General features: G+C 66.3%; 8 protein-coding genes across 8 annotated transcripts in view; 3 read left to right on the forward strand and 5 right to left on the reverse strand.

Moving 5' to 3' along the window:
- The window catches only part of F751_2914 (AP-4 complex subunit epsilon), a gene marked incomplete at both ends in the record, with an annotated part of 5,937 nt that extends 3,777 nt beyond the window's left edge, over window positions 1-2,160 (reverse strand). The window contains 4 exons of the mRNA XM_011398227.1: window positions 543-731; window positions 834-959; window positions 1,219-1,698; window positions 1,861-2,160. Coding sequence (XP_011396529.1) covers window positions 543-731; window positions 834-959; window positions 1,219-1,698; window positions 1,861-2,160 — 1,095 coding nt within the window. The remainder of the gene's footprint in view (window positions 1-542; window positions 732-833; window positions 960-1,218; window positions 1,699-1,860) is intronic.
- Window positions 2,161-3,038: 878 nt separating this feature from the next.
- F751_2915 (Vacuolar protein sorting-associated protein 28-like protein 2) lies at window positions 3,039-4,133 on the reverse strand (the record flags this gene model as incomplete). The annotated part of the gene is made up of 3 exons (XM_011398228.1): window positions 3,039-3,206; window positions 3,529-3,923; window positions 4,037-4,133. 3 exons carry the CDS (start codon window positions 4,131-4,133, stop codon window positions 3,039-3,041), a joined length of 660 nt encoding a protein of 219 aa, XP_011396530.1.
- Window positions 4,134-4,389: 256 nt separating this feature from the next.
- F751_2916 (GPI ethanolamine phosphate transferase 3) lies at window positions 4,390-8,008 on the reverse strand (the record flags this gene model as incomplete). Its single annotated transcript, XM_011398229.1, has 8 exons — window positions 4,390-4,571; window positions 4,734-4,772; window positions 4,901-5,373; window positions 5,522-5,957; window positions 6,120-6,400; window positions 6,568-7,009; window positions 7,217-7,559; window positions 7,823-8,008. The coding sequence occupies 8 exons, from the start codon at window positions 8,006-8,008 to the stop codon at window positions 4,390-4,392; spliced, it is 2,382 nt and encodes a 793-aa protein (XP_011396531.1).
- Window positions 8,009-8,974: 966 nt separating this feature from the next.
- Window positions 8,975-10,099, forward strand: F751_2917 (Demethylmenaquinone methyltransferase; the record flags this gene model as incomplete). Its single annotated transcript, XM_011398230.1, has 4 exons — window positions 8,975-9,142; window positions 9,283-9,486; window positions 9,668-9,860; window positions 9,996-10,099. The coding sequence occupies 4 exons, from the start codon at window positions 8,975-8,977 to the stop codon at window positions 10,097-10,099; spliced, it is 669 nt and encodes a 222-aa protein (XP_011396532.1).
- A 166-nt stretch (window positions 10,100-10,265) lies between these two features.
- F751_2918 (Lipoyl synthase, mitochondrial) lies at window positions 10,266-11,663 on the reverse strand (the record flags this gene model as incomplete). The annotated part of the gene is made up of 3 exons (XM_011398231.1): window positions 10,266-11,183; window positions 11,304-11,374; window positions 11,495-11,663. The coding sequence occupies 3 exons, from the start codon at window positions 11,661-11,663 to the stop codon at window positions 10,266-10,268; spliced, it is 1,158 nt and encodes a 385-aa protein (XP_011396533.1).
- A 406-nt stretch (window positions 11,664-12,069) lies between these two features.
- On the forward strand, window positions 12,070-14,903 carry F751_2919 (U3 small nucleolar RNA-associated protein 6; the record flags this gene model as incomplete). Its single annotated transcript, XM_011398232.1, has 6 exons — window positions 12,070-12,086; window positions 12,254-13,130; window positions 13,305-13,562; window positions 13,679-14,131; window positions 14,305-14,514; window positions 14,730-14,903. 6 exons carry the CDS (start codon window positions 12,070-12,072, stop codon window positions 14,901-14,903), a joined length of 1,989 nt encoding a protein of 662 aa, XP_011396534.1.
- Window positions 14,904-15,030: 127 nt separating this feature from the next.
- On the reverse strand, window positions 15,031-16,473 carry F751_2920 (PWI domain-containing protein; the record flags this gene model as incomplete). The annotated part of the gene is made up of 4 exons (XM_011398233.1): window positions 15,031-15,059; window positions 15,649-15,757; window positions 15,946-16,062; window positions 16,237-16,473. 4 exons carry the CDS (start codon window positions 16,471-16,473, stop codon window positions 15,031-15,033), a joined length of 492 nt encoding a protein of 163 aa, XP_011396535.1.
- Window positions 16,474-17,311: 838 nt separating this feature from the next.
- F751_2921 (Brefeldin A-inhibited guanine nucleotide-exchange protein 2) overlaps window positions 17,312-20,519 on the forward strand; it is a gene marked incomplete at both ends in the record, with an annotated part of 9,120 nt that continues 5,912 nt past the window's right edge. Inside the window, 4 exons of the mRNA XM_011398234.1 lie at window positions 17,312-17,735; window positions 17,979-18,511; window positions 18,872-19,411; window positions 19,658-20,197. Of these exons, the coding sequence (XP_011396536.1) occupies window positions 17,312-17,735; window positions 17,979-18,511; window positions 18,872-19,411; window positions 19,658-20,197 (2,037 nt within the window). The remainder of the gene's footprint in view (window positions 17,736-17,978; window positions 18,512-18,871; window positions 19,412-19,657; window positions 20,198-20,519) is intronic.

Here is a 20,519-nt window from a genome sequence, read left to right on the forward strand (position 1 = left end):
AGCTTGCCCAGCGCGCCGGCGGCCGCGGCGAGCACGCGCGGGCCGGGTGCGTGCGTCTCGCGCAGCGCGCACAGCGCGTCCAGCGCGCCATCCAGGCCCCGGCTGGACGCTGCGCCGTACTCGCCCGCGACCCACACCGCCGCCGCCAAGAGCTGCGGCGGGGCGGTGACCGGCGGGCCTCCGGAGACGGGCGTGGGGTCGGCGTCGCTCACTTGGTCGCCGTCGCCAGGTCCATCCCCGCCCCCCGCCCCCGCGTCCCCGCGACTGATCGGCCCATCCAGGCGCTTGAGCAGCTCGTCCACGGCCTCCCCCAGCTCCTCCTCGCCCTCCGCGCCCATCTCGGCCACCACCGCCGCCAGCGCGTCGCCCGCGCCGGGCGGCGCGTCGGCGCCCGCGGCCTCCAGCGTCTGCGCCGCGGTGCGCACGTACCAGGCGTGCCCCGGCGCGGCGCGCTCGGCCAGGGCCAGGAGCTGGGCCGCCACGCCCGCGCGCGCGGCGTTGGCCCCCGCCCCCGCCCGCCCGCCGCGCAGGTGGGCCAGCACCTCCCGCGCCACCACGCCCACGTTCCCCGCGTCGGCCATGGCAAAGAGGAGGCCCAGCGTGGCGTGCACCAGGGTCTCGTCCCCGCCGCGCAGGCAGTCCACCACGCCCAGCTGCGCCGCGGCGACGCGGTCGGGCGCCACGCGCACGAGGCGCGCCAGCGCGTCCACGCCCGCGAACCGCGCGTTGGGCTCGGGCGAGGCCAGCAGCGCGGCCGCAGCGTCGGCGGCGGCCGCCGCATCGGGGCCGGGGGCCGCCAGCGCCGCGTGCGTGCGCAGGCACTCCAGCGCCACCGCGCGGCCCAGCGGCGAGGCCAGCGCCTCGGCGCGGCGCTGCGCCTCGCCCACCACCGCGCGCACGTCGCCGGAGACGGAGGGCGAGGCCTCGCCCAGCGCGCGAAGCAGGCGCAGCAGCTCCATCTGCGCCGGGCGGGGTGTCGGTGGGCGGTCGCGGGAGCGCACGGTCGTCGCCGCGCCTTGCACAGGCGCGCCTGGCTTCCGAGCAGGTGCACAGGGAGCGCGCCTCGGCATCCAAAATCTCCAGCCACGTGCCCCAGATGAACCCCTCCTCACGACCCGCACGCAATCAAATAGCAGTCAGCATTCGAGGCACGAGTGCCTCGCTTCCCCTCCCCCCCGCCGTCCCCTCCCCCCCAAAACAATATACAACCCACCGCACCTGCAAGAAGGGCGCAGGGGCGCGGTGCAGCTCGAACGCGCGGCCCAGCTTCCCCTCGTAAGCCTGCTTGAGGATGGCGGTGAGGTAGGGCGCCAGCGCGCCGTACTGCCCCGGTTCGGCGCGGATGAGCTGGCCCAGGCCTGCCAGCGCGGCGGCCATCAGCGCCGGCTCGCGGTGTCCCAGGCGCTCCACCAGCGTGCGCTCCAAGTCGGCCCCCGCGCCGGGGTCCAGCTGGAGGAAGCGGTGCAGGGCCAGCAGCGCCTTGCGCGCCACGCCGGGGGCCGGGTGGGCGAGCAGAGCGGTGACGGAGGGCAGGAAGGCTGTGACCAGCTCCGGCGTGGCGCCGCGGCAGGCGGCCTGCAGCGCGGTGGCCACCACCAGCCAGTTGTCGGAGGCGAGGTCGGCCAGGATGGTGGCCGTCAGCATCAGGCCCAGCTCTGAGCCGGGGGGGAGGAGCAGGGACGCCGCCAGGTAGGCGGCCTATTGGTGTGTTGGTTTGGGGGGGGGGAGGTGGGCGCGGGGACGTCAGAGCTATGAGGGGGAAAGGTTGCAGGGATCTACACTGCCCCACAACAGAACAGGATGAACGCCGATCCACAGAGCGACAGCAGGGTGCCAGCCAGCCAGACCACCCCCACCCACCTTCTTCACGACCAGGTGCTTCTCGCTGCAAAGCTGGATGACGGTGGCATGGCCCCACCGGGTGTCGTGGCCCAGCATGTCGATGTAGATGAGGTAAATGAGGAAGTCCTTGGAGGCCCGGAGGTCCCGGCGCCCGCTCTTGATCTTGGACCGGCACAGCTCCACCATGCGCTGCACGATGGCATCCTCCTCACCCTTGCTCTTGCTCTCACCAATGCCCCGGACCAGCTCATTGAACTCGCTGGTCACGGGCAGGGAGCGCTTGGCCAGGGTGGACAGGGTGGACGACAGGGCGCTCATGGTGCTCTGCACGAGGCCCCGTGGCGATCCGCGTCGATCCTCGACACTGGGTGCATGCGCCTGAATTATGAATTCGAACGCAGCAGGCCTGGGGTGTGAGGTATGCCCCTCCTGTGGATGCCCTGACAATCGTCAACCCGGTCGTTTCCGCGCCCTGCAGGTCGGGAGTAGGAGGTGAACACCCTTGATTAAACCTCCTCTCAGGAGGTCCTCTTACTATACACCACCAAGCCATGCTGTATGAGTATGATAATTAAGCAATCGTGTGCAATTCATATCGTTTACATTGCCAATTTGAGGATGGACAACGAGGGTGCACTCATCTGTGACTAGAATTTGCAGCAGGTGTGCGAGGGATAAGCAGTTCAAGTTGGTGATGCTATCAGCATACATGGAGCTGGCGGCTCAATGCAACAGTTGTGGGTTTGTAAAAGTGCTTTTCAGATACCCAGCAGCTCCGGGCATAGCTTTGTAGTGAGGGAGATGCTGAGCTGTGCATGATTAACGACAAGGTCAGAACTCTGACAATCACAGACTGGGCCTGTAACCTTGTCAAATTGTCGTGCTCTGTACAAATGCTGTCCCATGCCAAGGATCAGGCTGCAAAACTTGCAGATCGCGACTGCATGCGACCCTACAGGGAGCGTCATCCAGCACTGCAGCATGCACGTCATGGCCTGAGGTTCGACTGGCGCATCAACACTGAGCAGCACCTGTGCTTAATGTGAGCAGGCTGAGGCCGTTTGAGCTGTTGCTGGGTCGACGGGGGCAGTGAACATCATACAGCCCTGCTGGGCGCTTTGGCGCATGCACCAATCTGGATCGTCCAGCGGTCGCAATCCGCCAGGATTTAGTCACTCATGGGCTGCCCGCCTCCCTCATCGGGGCAGGTGGGCCATGAACTCGTTGTATGCCCCCTCCAGCTCGAAGAGGAGCTGCCGCGCCTCGCCCTCGTCCAGCTCGTAACTGGCGGGCAGGCCATGCAGCTTGCTCACCCAGGCCTTGAGCTTCAGGCGGCCGGGCAGGTCTAGTGGCAGTGTGGGGACCTGGAGGCACGAAGAAGGAAGGGGATGCTGGCGTTTCGTCACGTTGGCAAAGGATCACGAGTGGGGAGGGCGATCCACAGCATGACCTTCACCCTTCACGGTTGCACGAGGGGGAAAGAGCTTGACCACAAGAGCAGCCTTGATTGGTGAAGGAGCAGCACTGTTTTCGAAATCCGGCCACAGGCCTCCACGTCTGCACCCCCAAGGGTATGGAGCGCTCCTTGCCGTGCCTGAGCAGTGAGACCGATGACTTCCGGTGTGCAAACTCCTCTCCGCCCCAGAGGCATAGATGGCCACACTGGCCCCCCATCCCCTTGCCCACCTTGTTCAGGGACTGGGTCAAATCTGAGAGCAGGGGAAACACCTGGTCCACAGCCGCCATGTTCAGCTTGAGGGCGTCCATGGTGGTGATGAACTGCCCCACGGCATCCGCCACGGCGGCGGTGTACCCTGCCTCCCCGCTGCTCGTGGCCCGGCCATGCTCCACGGTGGCGGGCATGCCCGACTGGGCCAGGCGCCGCGCCGCCATGGGGCACTGCATGCCGTAGGTGGCCATGAAGGACTGCAGGCTGGGCACGCTCTCTGACACCGTGCTCCACAGGGTGCGGTAATGGGCGATGAGGCGCTGGCAGGCGGGCTCATAGTCCCTGGCGCTGATGGCGTCCCGCACATACGCCCGCTCTAGCTTCTCCGTCGACTTCAGGATGGCATACAGGTCTGGCATCGAGGAAGGACGGGTGGTGGTGATGGTGTGAAGGTGCAAGGTTCACGAGCCCCAACACTGGGGTTCCACATGGTTCCCTTCCCAGCATGTACAACCTCTACCTCACCTGCATACTCCTCTAGGAGGTCCCTCTCCTTCTGGCTTGATGTGTACCGCGAGATCAGACTCGGCACATTTGCCAGGGGAGGGAACTCGGCGGTCATAGGGGCCGAGCACGAGCTCGACGCGGCAGAGACCTTACACCCCACCTACGGCTTGAAGACAACGTTACACCCCGATGACGCTACCTTTATGACCCAAGCATGTCACTCAGTATCTTGGGTGTATAGCTTAGGCACAACGGAGCGTGCAGGCCGTCCTCTTCCTAATGCTCCTCGTTCCGGCAGACGGGATGGGAGTCGCGCGCCCTCTGGTCAGATTCGCATTGCCTTCCTTAGGTAGAATTTGCACAATGGCGGTTCACACCAAAAGGACATTCATCAGCAGCACAGTAATGTCTGTGACGACCAGGAAGCAGGCTTCAAACGCAAAGCGCGGGGCAAAGAGGGACCAGGCGTAGAGGTGGCGACGCTGGACGGCTGCGCTGAGCATGGCCGCCAGCGCCGCAGCGCAGCGGAGCGTTCCCATCATCGCTATTGCACCTTCAGGAGCATGTTGCGGGGATGGAACCGGCCTAGAAGACTCCTGGGTCTTCTCCGCTGCCCCAGCTAGCCTTGCTTGGGAGGCCGTGCTGCCCCAGGGAACGCCTGCCAAGGTGGTAACGAGGAGCATGGGCCCAAAGGTCTCCAGTGCCACGAGCACACCCGAGCGGTACAGATGGAAATCATCATCCGTCACAAACCCTGTTGGATGGAGGTGAGCAGGGTTGAACGTGGAGCGTCATGGGTACACTCTAATGTCATTCTGTGCCCTTCAGATCGCACATGGAACCTCACGCGTTCGTCCCCCCCCCCCCTCCCCCCCTCCCAACCTGCCGTCCAGTGCACTCCCGCAAACTCGCACAGGTGCCCCGAGGCATAGAAGGCGTGCATGGCTGCCAGAACAAGCTGCAGCTGCGCCAGGCACGAGCGCCGACGGACGGCGGGCAGGTACGCAGCCACCCAGCCCCAACCCAGCATGCACAGCATGGCGAGACTGGTGCTGGGCGGGGAAAGCAGGGCCACCAGGGCTGCAAGGCCCGCAGGCAGGAGGCCGGGGTGGCTCCTGAGCACACGGCGATTGAGTGCCAGGCTGAGGAGGGCCAGGCCCGAGGTGGAAAGGGACACTCGCGCAAACAGGCGGGTGGCTGGCTGTACGTAGCCCCCGTCGGTCTGGAAGAGACGGCCTGGAGCCCAGGCCAGGAGGGCGGACAGAGGGGCGTCTGAGGCTGCGACCCCGGCATCCACAGCCCCCTGCACCACATGCCGTGCCGCTGCAGCTGCAAAGGACGCTGCCACTGCCAGTCTGGAAGGTGAGGGTCAAAGGGATGGAGGGTGACGGCAGGATGTGTGCCCCGGGCCTTTGCATGATACGATGCCGAGACCACCATTGACACTGGTTGCAGAGAAAGGCCCACCCTCCCACTCTGGACAGAGCAACTGCCCTGACCCACCTGGCGAGGCGCGCGGATGCCAGGATATTTGCCGCGGCAGGGTCAACTCCAGGCACGTGCATGCTGAGTGCGCACACGGCCATTCCCAGCAGCGCCGCAGGGAAGCCAGCCACGAGCAGGCAGCCTGCCCAGCTGGAGGGCTTGCCGGCTAATCGGGTTATATGATCTGTGCCCGAGGCAAGCAGCTGGGCTCCCCAGCTCACGTTGGCGCCGAGGTGAGCAGCAGGCTCCTTGTCGTGCACTGTCAGCTTCTGCCAGAACCCCCAGCCGGAGTGCTGAGTCAGCCCCAGGCGTGCAGACAGGAGGAGCGCGAGCAGCCCCGCCCCGCCCAGCATGAGTATCGCCAGGAGTGTCTGGGTCCGAGGTTTCAAAGTTGTCAGCGACTCGAGGGTCAGGAGTACCCAGGCAGCTGCTGCGACGCCGGCGGTCCAAGTGCCTGGCGTTGAAGTAGGGGTGAAGTTTGTGTGTGCCGAGAGGGTAGCATGTGAGTCGTATCTCTGGCACCTAGACCTTGCATATCATTCGTGCTCCCAGGATGAATCTGGGGAGACACCCCCGCAGACAGCACGAGTCTTTGCCGCTCGCCCCAGCCACCCACCTTCATTCAGCAGGTAGAAGAAGGAGAAGATGCCCAGCACAGGCACTGCAGCACAGATGGCTGTGCCGAGGCTCAGCAGCCTTGGGACACTTGTGAGTGTGGAAACAGGTGCCTTTGGCTTTTTCTCGATACCCCGAGGGGCAAGGGCCACATAAGCTCCCAAAGCCTGGGCAGCCAGGGCGAGGGCCACCGCGACTAGACCCAGGACCATGGATGTCGTGCCAAATTGGGTCCACTGGGGTCGGGCAAGCCGCGAGGCGAGCTCCAGGAAGTCCAGCGCCCTGACGCGGGGATTATTGGTAGAGGGAGTGTTTTGGGGGTGGAGGTTGCAACATTGGTGAGTACTTGCACAGTGACGGGCGTGGGATTGCACTCCACTCTCTGTTGGCCTTGTCTGGGTGTGCAGTCATGGAACTGCCTGAAAAACCGGCTGCCCCCTCAGTCTCACCTGCCGGCCTCAGCCTCGCTTCCCTTCTTGCTGGTCTCGCGATCACCGAGAAGATCAGCATGCTCCTGCAGCACCCGGCCAAGCACCTGCTTGGGAAAGTACGCTGCGAGTGCATACGCCTCCAGGTACCTCACCACCTGCTCCACATTTGCCCATGCAGCAATTTCCAGATCCTTGCCGTTGGAAGCCCCGAGTTGGAAGAGGTCGCGATGGACCCTGCCAAGGTTGCAGTAGGGAGTGGGCAGGCCCAGCAGCGGCGCCAGCGTGGCCGCAAAATCGGCCTGCACCATCACGCCTGTGACTGGTATTGGGAAGCCTGCTGATGCTTGTGCTGCTGTCTGGGCGGGCGGGCTCCTGGCCAGAGCTCCCAGGCTGACAGCGACCAGGGCGGAGTCCACCTCTGGGTCGCTTCCGCCCCCGTGCTCTCCCGTGAGGGTCTGGCCTGGGTTATTCGAGGTGGCCGGGGATGGACAAGGTGAGCTTGTGTGGGCTCCATGAACAGGATCCCTCATGGCAAAAGCAAGCCACAGTCCGGGATTCCCTTGGAAAGCCAAGGAGCGTGGGTCTTGAGTCGCTGGTCGCCACGCCTGATCCCACCCATGCCAGCCCCTCCCATCATCTCCGTGCCACACCAGTCTCTCACGCTCACCATGGTCCCCCAGCACGAGGAGCAGCGTCCTCTCATAGGCCTGGCCGGGCCCCGCCACCTCCAGCATCGCATCCACCCAACCCTGCACCAGGGCATCCGTCTGCGCCAGCTTGCTCAGCATCTGGGCCGAGGCGACGCCGTGGGCATGGCCTGCATGGTCCACGCCCAGCGTGTGGCCGATCAGCAAGTCCCAGGACCCCGGCGCGGCCAGGAGGGCGGGCAGCTGGGCTGCCACTCCCTCGTCCACCGAGTGCAGGTCCCGGACGTTGAAGCAGGGGAAGGGGTGCGCGGCCGAAAACTGGCGGGGGAAGAGCTGGGTCCACGTCGTGTCCCCCACAAACGCCTGGGAAGAGGGAATGGCGGGGGCGGTAGGTGTGGAGGATGGACTTGAGGTCACGCAGCGAGGGGCAGCATCCCATGGCCATGACATGAATACTCATTCGAGTGAGTACAGACAGTGACTGGACCAGAGACCAGCAGCGGCCTGGGAGGTGCCTCTGCGTGTTCTGATTCCGATGCTGTTGGAATGCACAGGAGCTTGTCACATCCCAGAGCCATCCCAACACGCCACCACAAAGGCACATCCCAGTGCCCCTGCCAACCCACCACACGCTTTCCGGCCGCGACGGCCTGATCAACGAGGTTGTCTTCGTCCAAGGGCCCGGCAGAAAAGCTGTTGCCGATGTCAAAGAAGGACGGCAGCCCGCCGGTCATGAGGCACTTGAGGCGCTGCAGGGTGGTGGTGGGAGCCTCTGCCAGGAAGCGAAAGCTGCGGGCTACCTTTGCCTGCATTGAGGGAGGGGGCCGTGGGCGAGTAGCAGTAATCTTGCTGCAGCAAGGCTCTAGCTGCAGCGTCAGGATCCATCTTGTGCCTAGGCGCACCTGTAGCTCTGTTTGGGCACTTGCAGCAGACCACCAACACCCACTTGCTCCCAGATGCCTCTTACATCAGGATGCTGAGCCAGGCTGCTCAGGAAGGGCATCTGCCCTTGGTGGCAGGGCACTCCAGGCTCGCACTGGTATCGGCCGTCCGCAAACACCATGTCATACCGCAAGGCATCGATCACCAAGATGACTGCCCGGTCAAAGGGTGCTGAGCTGTTGCCCGCAGGTGAGGGTGGAGATCGGTCCGGGAGGTGCACGCGGGTAAGGAGAAACCCATTTATGAATAAGGCTATGCCCACGAGATGGAGTGCAGTGTATCCGAGCAGGCATCGGAGGGTGCGTCGGTGGACACTGGGGAAGGGAGTGGCTGATTCCGTCATGCCCAGCTCAAGGGCAGGACGCCGCGGGCATTCCTGCTGATCAGCAGCGGCAAGCATGCCCGCTGTTTGGATCTGGGGTCTACATGCTACGACTTATAGTGAGTTGTTGTCGTAAACCCGTCTGCCAGCATGCATGTCAATATTCGAATTGCATGCTGCGCGGAATCCTTGTCGGCATCTCATTCCATGATCGCAAGGGATGCACGCACTGCACAGTGAACAAGACAGGATTCAAGAATGGCCATTCCGTGCACATCTCGATACATATTGTATTTGCCCGGGACATGCCTGCATGGAGTCGGCGTCGATCCTCGCGAGGCTCTCATCATGTGCCCATGCAGGGTCGAGGCCCATGGATCCAGCCATGCCGTGCTTGAGAGCACGCTCTGCACGGATCAACTCTTTCAAAAGGCATTTAGTTCAACCTCAGCGTGATTCCGTGGCGCATGTCGATGCTTCAGAACGGCAGGAGCTCTTCGACTCCATCTCCCCCATGTACGACCGCCTGAATGATGTGCTCAGCCTTGGCCTGCACCGGGTCTGGAAACGCATGGCCGTCAAGTGGAGCGGCGCGAGGCCAGGGGATCGAGTCCTGGACCTGTGTTGTGGCAGCGGGGACCTGACTTTCCTCCTGGGCGAGGCTGTGGGGCCCAGGGGTCAGGTGGGTGTGGGGCCTCAGTTCTCGCATCAGAGAGAGGAGATTTCCAGCGCCTGCGCTGTCCAGGGCCCATCGGGCGTGCAGGCCGCAACCCAAACCACACTGATCTCCAGCCATGAACCCTCGCCCGATCCCACCCCAAGGTGGTCGGGCTGGACTTCTCTGGGGCCATGCTGGCCAGTGCGGCGCAGCGTGAGCTTGACCGCCCCCGCTTCGACCGCCTGGTGCCGCCCCTGCAGTGGGTGCAGGGCGACGCGCTGGACTTGCCCTTCCCAGACGCCAGCTTCCAGGCGGCCACCATGGGCTACGGTCTTCGCAACGTGACAGACATCCCCCGCGCCCTCCAGGTGTGTGTGAGAGGAGGGAACTGGAGATTCGGGCGGACCTGGGCCCGGCAGCGTGAGCGATGCAGGAGATCAGCCTGCGATGAGTGGACCCCTGGACCAATGCAGCCCTCAGCACTTTTGTCTGCATACCCTTACCCGAATAAAGTGTTCTCCAAATCTCTCCACCCCCCTTGCCCGCCAGGAACTGTACCGGGTGCTGGCGCCCGGGGGCGCCGCCGCCATCCTGGACTTTAACAATGCCGTGGAGGACAGCCCCGTCGCCGACGGCGTGCAGAGCTTCCTGCTGGGGACGGTGGTGGTGCCGGCCGCCCGCGCCCTGGGCGTTGCCGAGCAGTATGAGTACCTGCGCCCCTCCATCCAGCGCTTCCCCACGGGTACAAGCGGCATGGGGATGGTACTGTGCGAACGTTGACCGTCTAGTTTCTCCAGCTTGCTCTTTGAGTGTCGCTGTGACCTCGTGCCGGTCCCACGCTGCCCCCCACTCCACCCCCACCCCCTTCCACGCGTAGGCCGGAAGCAGGAGGCGCTTGCACTGCAAGCCGGCTTCGCCCAGGCCACGCACTACACCCTGGGTTTCGGCATGATGGGCGTGCTGGTCGTGGAGAAGCGGTGACATGGTGCGCCCCCTCTGTTAACCGGTCTTTCTCTGTTCCTGAGCCACTCCTACAACATTCTACAGCCTAGTGTACAGTCGGCAAGAGGGTAGGAGAGCCAGCCAAGTGGGCCTCCACGTCTGGCTGACCACCTGGACCCAGGTGCCTCGCCGGCCTCCGATCCCCTCACGCCTGCCCCGCCGCGTCGGCCTTCTGGCCGTCCTGGAGGTGCTTGGTGAGGTAGAACTCGCCCGCGCGGTAGGAGGACCTGACCTTGGGCCCGGCGGCGACGTACAGGAAGCCCATGCCCTCCGCGATGTCCTGGTAGGCCTGGAAGGCCTGGGGGGTGACGTACTCGGCCACCGCCATGTGGCGCTTGGTGGGCCGCATGTACTGACCCAGGGTGACCACGTCCACGCCCGCCTCGCGCAGCAGGCGCAGCGCGGCGGTCACCTCGTCCGGCGCCTCGCCGCAGCCCAGCATGATTGAGGTCTTGGTCACGCGAACACCGCGCTCCTTGGCGCGGCGCAGCACGCGCAGCGACTGCTCCCAGTTGGCACGGCGGTCGCGCACCAGTCGCTGCAGCCGGGGCACCGTCTCCACGTTGTGCGCGAAGACGTCCAGGCCGGAGGCCGCCACGCGGTCCACGCAGGCCTGGTCGCCGGAGAAGTCGGGGACCAGGGCCTCCACCAGCAGGCGGCCGTCCGTCTCCCGCTTCAGGTTGGCAATGGTGGCGGCGATGTGGGCCGACCCGCCGTCGGGCAGGTCGTCCCGGTCCACCGAGGTCAGCACCACGTAGTCGATGCCCCAGGCCGCCACCGCGCGCGCCGTGTTGGCCGGCTCGTCGGGGTCCAGCGGCGGCGGCGCACGCGAGGTCTTGACCGCGCAGAAGCGGCAGCCGCGCGTGCAGGTGTCACCCATGAGCATGATGGTGGCGGTGGCCGTGTGCCCGTCCGCCCCGCCCCAGCACTCGCCGATGTTGGGGCAGCGCGCCTCCTCGCACACCGTGGCCAGCTTCAGCTCGCGCAGCTTGGCCTTGATGGCCGTGTACTTGGCACCACCGGGGACCTCGCGCTTGAGCCAGTCGGGCTTCCGCGCGCGCTCCTGTGTATGGTGTACGTGTGTAAACTCGAGGGATGGGAGAACCTTTTGCCTCGTCACTCAACATGATGGAGAATGGAGGATGGGCAGAAGGGAGATCAGCCATATCCCCTACGAACACACCTTTGGTGCGGGGGCATGGACAGAGTAGCCGGTGAGGTCGGGCCCCTGCACGAAGGTGTCCAGATCGGGACCTGCGGCGAGAGAGCAAAGGGAGACGGTGGTGTGGATCGCAGCGCAGGGCCATGCACGGTCATGGTGCAGGTATCCCGGACGGACATCCACTCCCAGAAACCCACGGGCCACCTGCATACCCTCTGCCAGGCGCTTGCGCAGGGCCTCCACGGCCAGCTGCACCTCTGGGGCGGGCTGAGAGGTCTTTGTGGCACCCTCGAGCTCCGAGGCGGACACCGCGCTGGACACGAACATCCGCCGGGCCAGGCACGAGAGGCCCCTCGCGGCCTCCCGCTGGACAGCCAACATGCTGGCCTGCAGGACCTCTGCCAAGAGCCGTTGGCAACCCCCTTTTCGGTAAGAAGAGGGTGTGTGGGAACCGTTTGAGCCCTGGACCGGATCACATCAATCGTGAAGCTCAGGATGTGCGAGGCGAGGGTGGTATGCTGACCGTGCTTCGGCCCACGTGGGCGCGCGCATGCAAGGGGAGATGGGCAATGGCCCACCATGCGCGCGATGGGAGCGCACTGGGCACTGAGATGTGAAAGAGTGTGGCTTCATTGACATATGAATTTGGAGTGGACCTTCTGGTAAGCAGGCTTCCCGCTGCTTCTGCGAAGTGCCCCGGCTCGCAGCCCCCTGGCCGTGTCAGGCACTTGATCACCACAGCCTCGCGGTCCCTGGACGACACCGCTGTGAATAAAAGCATCTCAACATGGCGGATACAGTCAGGTGCTGCTGGTGCTCCCTGTCGTCCAGTGTCGAGCCACCATCACTCCCACCACCTGCAGCTTGGGGGAACTGCATGCATGTCAGGCACAAACCCAGCACCGCCAGCTCAACCTGCAAAGTCTCCGTACCCCAATGCCCAAGTCCATCCCCCAACTCCCCTCTCCAAGGTACCTGCTGGAGGGCATGGTGCCCGAGCTGGACGACCTGGAGAAGCGAGGCTACTTCTCCCGCGCCGAGCTGGGGCGAGTGGTGCAGAAGCGGCAGGAGCACGAGTACGCGCTGAAGCGCTCCGCGGCGCGCCTGGCCGACTACCGCCGCGCCATCGCCTTCGAGACCTCGCTGGAGGAGCTGCGCGTGGCGCGGCGCCGCGCGCGCGGCCTGTCTGGGAAGAAAACGCTGGCCGACCACTGCCTCGTCCGCCGCGTGCACTTCATCTACCAGCGCGCGACGCGCCGTTTCCGCGGCGACCTGGCCCTGTGGGGCGACTGGCTCCGCTTCTGCCACGCCACGCGGTCCGGGCGGCGCGCCAGCCGCGTGCTGGCGCGCGCGCTGGCGCTGCACCCACGCTGCGCCGCGCTGTGGACCCATGCCGCGGCCTGGGAGCTGGAGAGCAACGCGGACGCTGCGGCGGCGCGGGCGCTGATGCAGCAGGGGCTGCGCGCCTGCAAGACCGACGCGCGCGCCGCCGCCGCGCTCTGGCACGAGTACTTCCGCCTGGAGCTCCTGGTCGCGGCGCGCCTGAGGGCGCGCCGCGCGCTGCTGGGCATCGACGGGCCTGCTGGGGCGGGGGGCCCGGCGGAGGAGCAGGGAAAGACAGGAGATGCCACAACAGACTGGGCAGGGCATCCCGACGAGGCAGCGGCGGGGCCAGCTACCAAAGACAGCGAGGCCGAGGCGGCGCTGGCCGAGATCATGCGCGGCGGCATCGCGCGAGTGGTCATGCGCTCCGCGCTGGCGCAGGCGCCGCGCGACGCGGCCTTCCGCTCCCGTTTCCTCGACATCCTGCAGGAGATGGGGGAGTTCGAGGGCCGCGCCGAGATTGAGGTGGGCTGAATGTGGGGTTTGGGGTGGTTGGGTTCCAAGCGTTTTGACTGTGTGGGCTGGCGGAGTGTGGCGAGCAGGGGTGGGTCTTGGAGACACGGTTGGCCCCCTCTCACTCTGCAATCCCTCCCCCGGATTCCCACTGCTGCCGTCGACGCCCTGCTCGTGGTCCCGCAGGAGGAGATCTACGCTGGTCTGGCGGCTGACCTGCCAGAGAGCCCGCAGGCGTGGGCGCTGCGCGCCCGGCATGCTGCACCGAGCGGCGATGCTCGGGACGCCATTGCCGCCGGGCTTGAGGTATTTGAGCGGGGCCTGGCCGCCGCGCCCTCCCCCGGCCTCTACTCCGAGGCGGTGGAGTTCCTGGTGCAGGCTCTGGAGGGCGACGCTCCTGGCGCCGACGAGACCCTGGCCACGGCGTGCGAGCTGTGTCGCAGGGTGCGCAGAGCTGTGGCTTTTGGGGTTTGGTTTGGGTTCTTGCGTGTGCATGCTCGCTTGGCCTCTCCCCAGATCCATTAGACACGACGCCTCGTCCCACCCCCCTATACCAACAGGCCGGCGAGGCGGGGCATGGCTCCGTGCAGGTGCTGCTGACCTGGAGCCAGCTGCGCCTGCGCGTCGGCAACCTGGCGGGGGCTGCTGAGGTGGCGAGGACCGCGGCGGGCATGCTCCCGCAGGCGCCCGAGCTCTGGGAGACCAGCCTGCGCCTGGCCGTGGCGGTGGCGGCGGCGGCGTCTGCCAGCCGCGATGCCGAGCAGGCCAGCGGTTGCCCTACTACGTCCCATGGAGACAGCAGTGGCGATGACGAGGAGGCCGATGCGCCGGGACCCTCGGGCCGCGACGACGCGCTGATCGGCGCCGCCCTGGAGGCGGTGCGTGCCTGCCCGAGGAGCGAGGGCCTCTGGCTGCTGGCCGTCCAGTGCCTGGTGGCCGCCGGGCACAATCCAGGCGTGCTGCGGACCCAGCTCGAGGTCGTGCTGGCCCAGGGCCCGCGGGGGCCCACCGAGGTGAGGAACGAGGGGGGAGAGCGGGTATGTGTGGGGTGGTTGGGTATGGGGGAGTGCCCCTCCCGCTGCACCCTCTGCATGAACAACGGGGGCGGCCAAGCCGTTTGCACTTGAGGACCGCTGCTGTGTGGGTGATGCACCCTAGCTAACACTCCAGATTGTGAATCGCACAGGGCGGCATGGGAGCGGTGGCGGCGGCGCTGGTCCGGGCGGTGGCGCTCGTGAGGTCGCCGGCGGCTGCACGGAAGCTTTACGCGTCCCTGAGGCACCTGCCCTCCCCCGGCGGGGAGTTCTGGCATGCGGTGCTCGACATGGAGCTTGAAGCAGCCAGGGCGGGGCGCGGCGACGAGCTGCCGCGGCCGCGCATCCTGGCGCTGTTTGAGGTGGGTTGGGGCGGCGAGGGCGCTAGGGTGATTATGGGGCTTTCCTTGGTTGCCATATGGCCCAAGTTGGGGCATTCCCTCCCACCCCCTGTGGACAAGGAGAACCAGTCCTCGAGTGGGAGCGAGCGCGCACGTATTCACGGCTATTCCCCGCTAGCCGCTGCCAAACTCGGCTCCATGCTGATCGCATATAAACCTCGCCCATGGCCACGCAGGCTGCCGTGGACGCACATGGGCAGGAGGACGCCGACATGTGGGTGCGGTACATGCGCTACTCCGCCCAGCCGGGGTCCAAGGGCGGCACCGGGTCCGTTTACTGGAAGGCCGTCAGGGCTCTGCAGAGGCCCGCTGGATTCGTGGAGCGCTGCCAGCTGGAGCGACTAGCCTGAGTTCCAACGGAGTTGATGCTTCTTAGCATGCACCTGAGTCCCTCAACCCCGTATGGCACACCCCATGTATGGCCTGTGTGCTGCGCAACCCATGTAGAGAAGAGGTATACCGTCTGTAAAGGGTCGGTTATGGAGACGTGTCAATGACAAGCAGAGCTGCTCAGTTTTCAGTCGGCAAGGGGGGTGTGGGGGATGCACTCCTGGCCCTGCTTGGCGAGTGGGGGACATCCTCGGCCTCTGCAGCGGGCAGGGGCGGCGGCGAATGCCGCTCCAGGTCCTCTGCCGAGCGATCTCTCCCGGAGCGCCGATCTGCCTCTGGTGATCTGTCCCTTCCAGATCGCCGATCTGCCTCAGGTGATCTGTCTCTTTCAGATCGCCGGTCCGCCTCTGGTGATCCTTCCCTCCGCGATCGTCGATCCGCATCAGGCAAACGTCGCCTCCTTGGACTCCTGGACCGGCTGTGTCGCCGTGATTTCCGGTCTTTCTTGTGTCGATGGCGGTCTTCCCTGCTGTCGCTGCGATGGTGCCGCCTGGAGGTGCGATCACGGGAGCGATCGCGGCCGCTGTGCTTCTCCCTGTGCCTGTATTGTTGTGGGAGGGGTGGTGTGCCTGCCGTTGTTTGGAGGGTATATGGCCGTCGCCATGCGGCATGTCAGGCTCCCCAAAGGGCACAATCCCACACCTACGACTTGCCTGCTGACGCCATCGTCGTCATCGCCGCGCCTGCGCTCTTCGAACCTCCCACCATCATCCTCCCGGCGCAGCCTGTGCACGCTGTCCTCCAGGTCCCGCCGCGCCGCATTTGCCTGCCTGTTTTCCTCATCCCGCTTGGCCTGTTCGGCCCTCAGCCTTGCCTGCAAGGGGAAGGTTGGCATCCAGCTGAGTCGCATCAACTTAACACAGGGTGATATATGTACCAGGATCCGCAGCACATCTCGTACAATCGCTGTACATGCTGGACACCAGGAGGAGCTCGCAATATGACAACTATCTCCCTACAATCGAAAGCCCTTCACCAGTATTACCACCCTTCAAGGCTCACCTGGATTCGCTCGTCTTCCTCGCGACGAAGGCGGAGCTCTTCGGCCTTCTCATCAAGGAACTTCTGAGGAATACCAGTCGAGGACAGCGCCGCGCTGCTCAACAGCGTCCAGAGTTCCTAAGAATGGTCAAGGCGCAGCGGATGTGGGTTGTGGAGGGAGGGAAGGGGCCACATACGCAGACTGGCGGGGCAACTTGCTGTGCAGAGGCAACGATTCAGGAACACTCATCATGATGCCCCTTACTCTGGAGTACAGACAGCACACTCCACTCCCTCTCCAACTCTGCTCACCTTGCAAAAGAGGCTGGTGTTCTTCTCCAGGAAGCCTGTAAGGTTTATTTGGAGCTTGCGAGGGTCGATGGTCTTCTGACCCTCCAACTGCCCAAAGATGTACCCGATGAGGACATCGTCTTCGATGCCCAGCAACTCCGTCACTCGCTTGGCAATCCAGGGCTTCATCACATCCCAGTTTACCCTGCTGAGGTCCACCTTGGTCTTATACTCCTCAGGGAACTTCATCTGCTTCATCAGCCGGAGCTCCTTGTTGCGGAACCGGCCATCCTGCTCGGCCGACACTCCACGCAAACCTGGTGGTTGTAGGATTGTGATCCGCCTTGTCACAGATGCAAGCGATATTGTAACGTGTCCATCCTGGGAGTTCACCCTCCCCAGTCGCACCTGCCCCGCTCATCGCACCCCCCTTGCAAGGGGATAGTGCACAGCTTTGGAAGCCAGGTGTAAAAGGGCCGGGGAATCAGTGTTTGTACGAGGAGATAATAAACCAGGTTATGCTTGCTAGCAGGCTTGCCTCGCTCCCCGTATGGTCTGCCCGGCCGAGTCGCTTGCCGCAGTACCGATCCAGCAGGTCCTGGTTACGATGGTCGTCCAGAGCCCGTGCCCCACGAACTCGCCCACAAAGTGATCGCCTGGGTCCCCAGACGGGACGAAAGCATGTCTGCATCTCCCTCCCTGCATCTGTACCGCAGAATTATTAGGGAAGCGTCCTCCTTGACACCTCCACCCCTGCAGCGAAAGATCACCAGGAACGTGAGAGAGGCATTCCAGCACCACCGCACTGCGCCTGCTGATCGGTTGGTGGAGCTGTATGATGCCGGAGAGGCTGCGATCACGGTGATCCGGTGGATCAAGCGCTTCCCTCAGGTCGGTCGCGAGTGTCGGTCTTGGGTGGGGGCCGGTGGGTGCTGTTGGGCCCAGAGGAGGATGCCCAATGCCCCTCTCCCCAGCCCGCCGCAGAAACACAGACATACTGCTGCGTCGCCTCACCATCATCCCTCCCCCTCTCCCTCTCCCTTCTCAAGCAGGAGGACTACGCCGTGTTGCTGAAGCACTTCCTGCCCGGGACGCGATGACCAGCCCGGCGAGCCTGGTCAGGCCCTGCCTGGAGAGGATCGCCCAGAACGCCACCGCCCGCAAGCAGGCGGGCCTGCGCCAGGATGTCCTGGCCTTGCTGGAGGAGCTGGACTCGGCGCTGCCGCTGCAGCCGGCCCAGCCGCCCGAGCAGCAGCGTGCCGCGTCGCCCACGCCCGAGGCGCCGCCTGCGCGGCCGCCGCGTGGAGCTGCGCCCGGCGTGCATGCCGGGCTGGCCGAGGACCCGGAGTCTGGGGCCTTCCGCCTCACACTCCGCCTCGAAGACGACGACGATGGCGGCGGAGAGGAGGGCGGCGAAGACGGCGAGGTGCCGCTCGCCGAGGAGGCGGGCCGGCAGATGACGCCGCGGCAGCGCGGCGGCGAGCACCACCCGGGCGCGCTGACCGACGAGGCCGCCCTGCGTGAGTCTGGCTGAGGCTTGCTGCGACAGGGGCGTGGTGGGGCGGGGGAGTGAGTGCCCGGAGCTGATGCAATGCTGCTCCCGATGAGGCCGGCAGGGTGGGTGTGGGTCCACGTATGAGCCACGATGGTGCGCCCGCTGCAGGGCCACAGCTGCATGAGCTGGTACCGGGGGGAGTTTCTTTGCCACGGTGGACCACACCCCTCCTCACTCCTTCGCCCCTTGCCACCCCACCCAACATCAGGCCTGCTGGAGGTGCTGGCGGCGGCCGTGGACAGCCGGCGCTTCGTGCTGGTCGAGGCGGCGCTGGACGCGGTGCAGCGCCTGATCGCGCATGCCTACATCCGCGGCACGGTGACCGTGCTGCACCACCGCGCGGGGGGGGGCGCGGGTCCCTTGGACCACGGTGCAGGGGGCGAGGGAGCCACAGCAGGCACGTCGACCTCCGCCTCCACCCCCTCGCCGGGGTCCGAGGTGCGGCGCCCGCTGCCCCCCGCCGCGCTGGCGGTGGACCTGATCGTGCGCTGCGACGACCTGGGTGACGAGGGCGTGGAGCTGCGCCTGCTGTCCGCGCTGCTCACGGCCGTGACCAGCGCGGGGCTGGCGGTGCACGGCGCCGCGCTGCTGCTCTGCGTGCGGGCGGGGTACAACGTGTACCTGCTGTCCCGCAGCGAGGTCAACGCCGCCACGGCCAAGGCCACGCTCACCCAGGCACTGAACGTCTGCTTCGCGCGCATGGAGTCGGGCGACGCGCACGAGGTGCCCCCGCCCATCATGGTGAGCCCCCGTGGTTGGGGGTTGGAGGTTGGGGGGGGGGTGGAGGTCCAGGGGTGGGAAGGAGTCGAAGGAGGAGGGGGGGAGGAGTTGTGGAGTGCAGGATCTGGTCGGTGTGGAGGGCCGCGCGGACTCCAGCGTGCCAGAATGGGGTACATGAGCAGGGTTGCGAGTGCATGGATGGTGCGCCCAGGCGCCATACTCTCTGACAAGGCACCTGGTACCGCATTGGCATGTGGCCGCGACGGCGCAGGTCCCCTCGCCGGAGTCTTTCCCACCTTGAATTTCCCTTGCACGTACAGCTCCATGTTCCCAGGGCCTAGCCCCCACGCCTTTCCCCCCCCATCTCTGTTGCCTCCCCAGGTGGCAGACGTGCTGGGCATGCCCCCCGCCGAGACCAGCTCGCTGTCGGCCAGCGTGCAACAGTTCCTGACCGACGTGGTGGCCTCCGTCGACCCCTTTGGGACACATGCTCGTGGCGTGCAGCAGAGCCTGGACGCCGTGTTTGCCGCCCCCGCGGGCCCCGGCAGCGGCGGCGCACGCAGCCCTACCGCTGCGGGGTCCACGCCGGCCAGCCCCGCGGGCGCCTGGGGCGCGGGCGGCGCGGCAGCCGACCCCGGCGTCGGGCCCCCGGCGCCGCCCGCCGTGGAGGAGCCCGTGGACGAGCCGGGCGACCGCGACGGCATCCAGTGGCGCGAGCCCGCCAGCCCGCTGGCGCCCCTCGCCCTGGCCGGCGAGGCCAGCGCCGCGTCCACGGGCGGCGCCGTGCCGGGAGCGGGGGACCCCAACGTGGCGCTGGCCCTGCAGCGCTCTGCCTACCTGGTGTTCAGGGCGCTGTGCAAGCTGTCCATCCGCAGCGTGGACGGCGGGGGGGGGACGGACGCCACCACCGCCCGCGGCAAGGTCGGCGGAGCGTGTGGTTCGTGTTTGTGGGGGATGAGAGGGGGGTCCCAGCGGCGTGCATGCGTGTGTGGGAGGCTCACGCGGGCTGTCCGCAGGGTGACTCCGTGAGCGCGACCCGAACCTGCGCACGCTTTCCGGCTGATCGACGCTTTTCAGAGAGCCTCTGATGCATCCAGTTCCCTTCCCTTCCTCATCGAACAACACCCACCACCCCCGCCACCCCTTCATACACACACTCAAAATTAGGTGCTGGCGTTGGAGTTGCTGAAGATCGTGCTGGAGAACTCGGGCCCGGTGTTTGCCACCAGCGAGCGTTTCATGGGCGCCATCCGGCAGTACCTGTGCCTGTCCCTGCTCAAGAACTGCGCGAGCTCGGTGCCCGCCGCGCTGCCGCCCTGCGCCTCCATCTTCCTCACGCTGCTGACCCGCTTCCGTGCCGCGCTCAAGGGCGAGGTGGGCGTCTTCTACCCCATGATCCTGCTGCGGCCCATCGAGCCCGTGGGCGCGGGCGTGCTGGCGCACACCACGGGCTCCGTGGGCGGCGCCGCGCCGGTGGACGTGGCCTACCGCGGCGTGGCCCTGGCCTGCCTGGCCCGCCTGGCGGCCGACGGCCAGGCGCTGATGGACCTGTACGTCAACTACGACTGCGACCTGGAGGGGGCCAACCTGTTCGAGCGCACCGTGGCGGCGCTGGTGCGCCTGGCGCAGGGGTCGCCGGGGCTGGAGGCCGCCGTGCCCGCGCCCGCCGAAGAGCGCGCGCTGCGCTTCGAGGCCCTGCGCTGCCTGGTCACCATGCTGCGCTCCATGTCGACCTGGGCCGCCGAGCAGCAGCGCGGCGCGGGGCCGGGTGGCCGCGGCGGCGGGGCGGACGCCGACGACGGCGATCCCACCGGCGCCGACCCGTCTACGCACCGCTCCGCGGCCGCCGCGGCAGCGCTGCAGGAGGCCAGCGCGACGCTGGCCGCGCGCGACGCGCGCGTGCGCGCGCGCTGGATGGCCGAGGCGCAGACCGCGGGCGGGGCCGAGGGCGAGAGCGGCGCGACCGGCACGGGGGCCTCGGGGACGCCCCCCCCCCCCCCCCCCCCCCGGCGCGGGGCGACCATCAAGA

This window comes from Auxenochlorella protothecoides, assembly GCF_000733215.1.
Source record: "Auxenochlorella protothecoides strain 0710 unplaced genomic scaffold scaffold30, whole genome shotgun sequence".
Lineage (NCBI taxonomy): Eukaryota > Viridiplantae > Chlorophyta > Trebouxiophyceae > Chlorellales > Chlorellaceae > Auxenochlorella > Auxenochlorella protothecoides.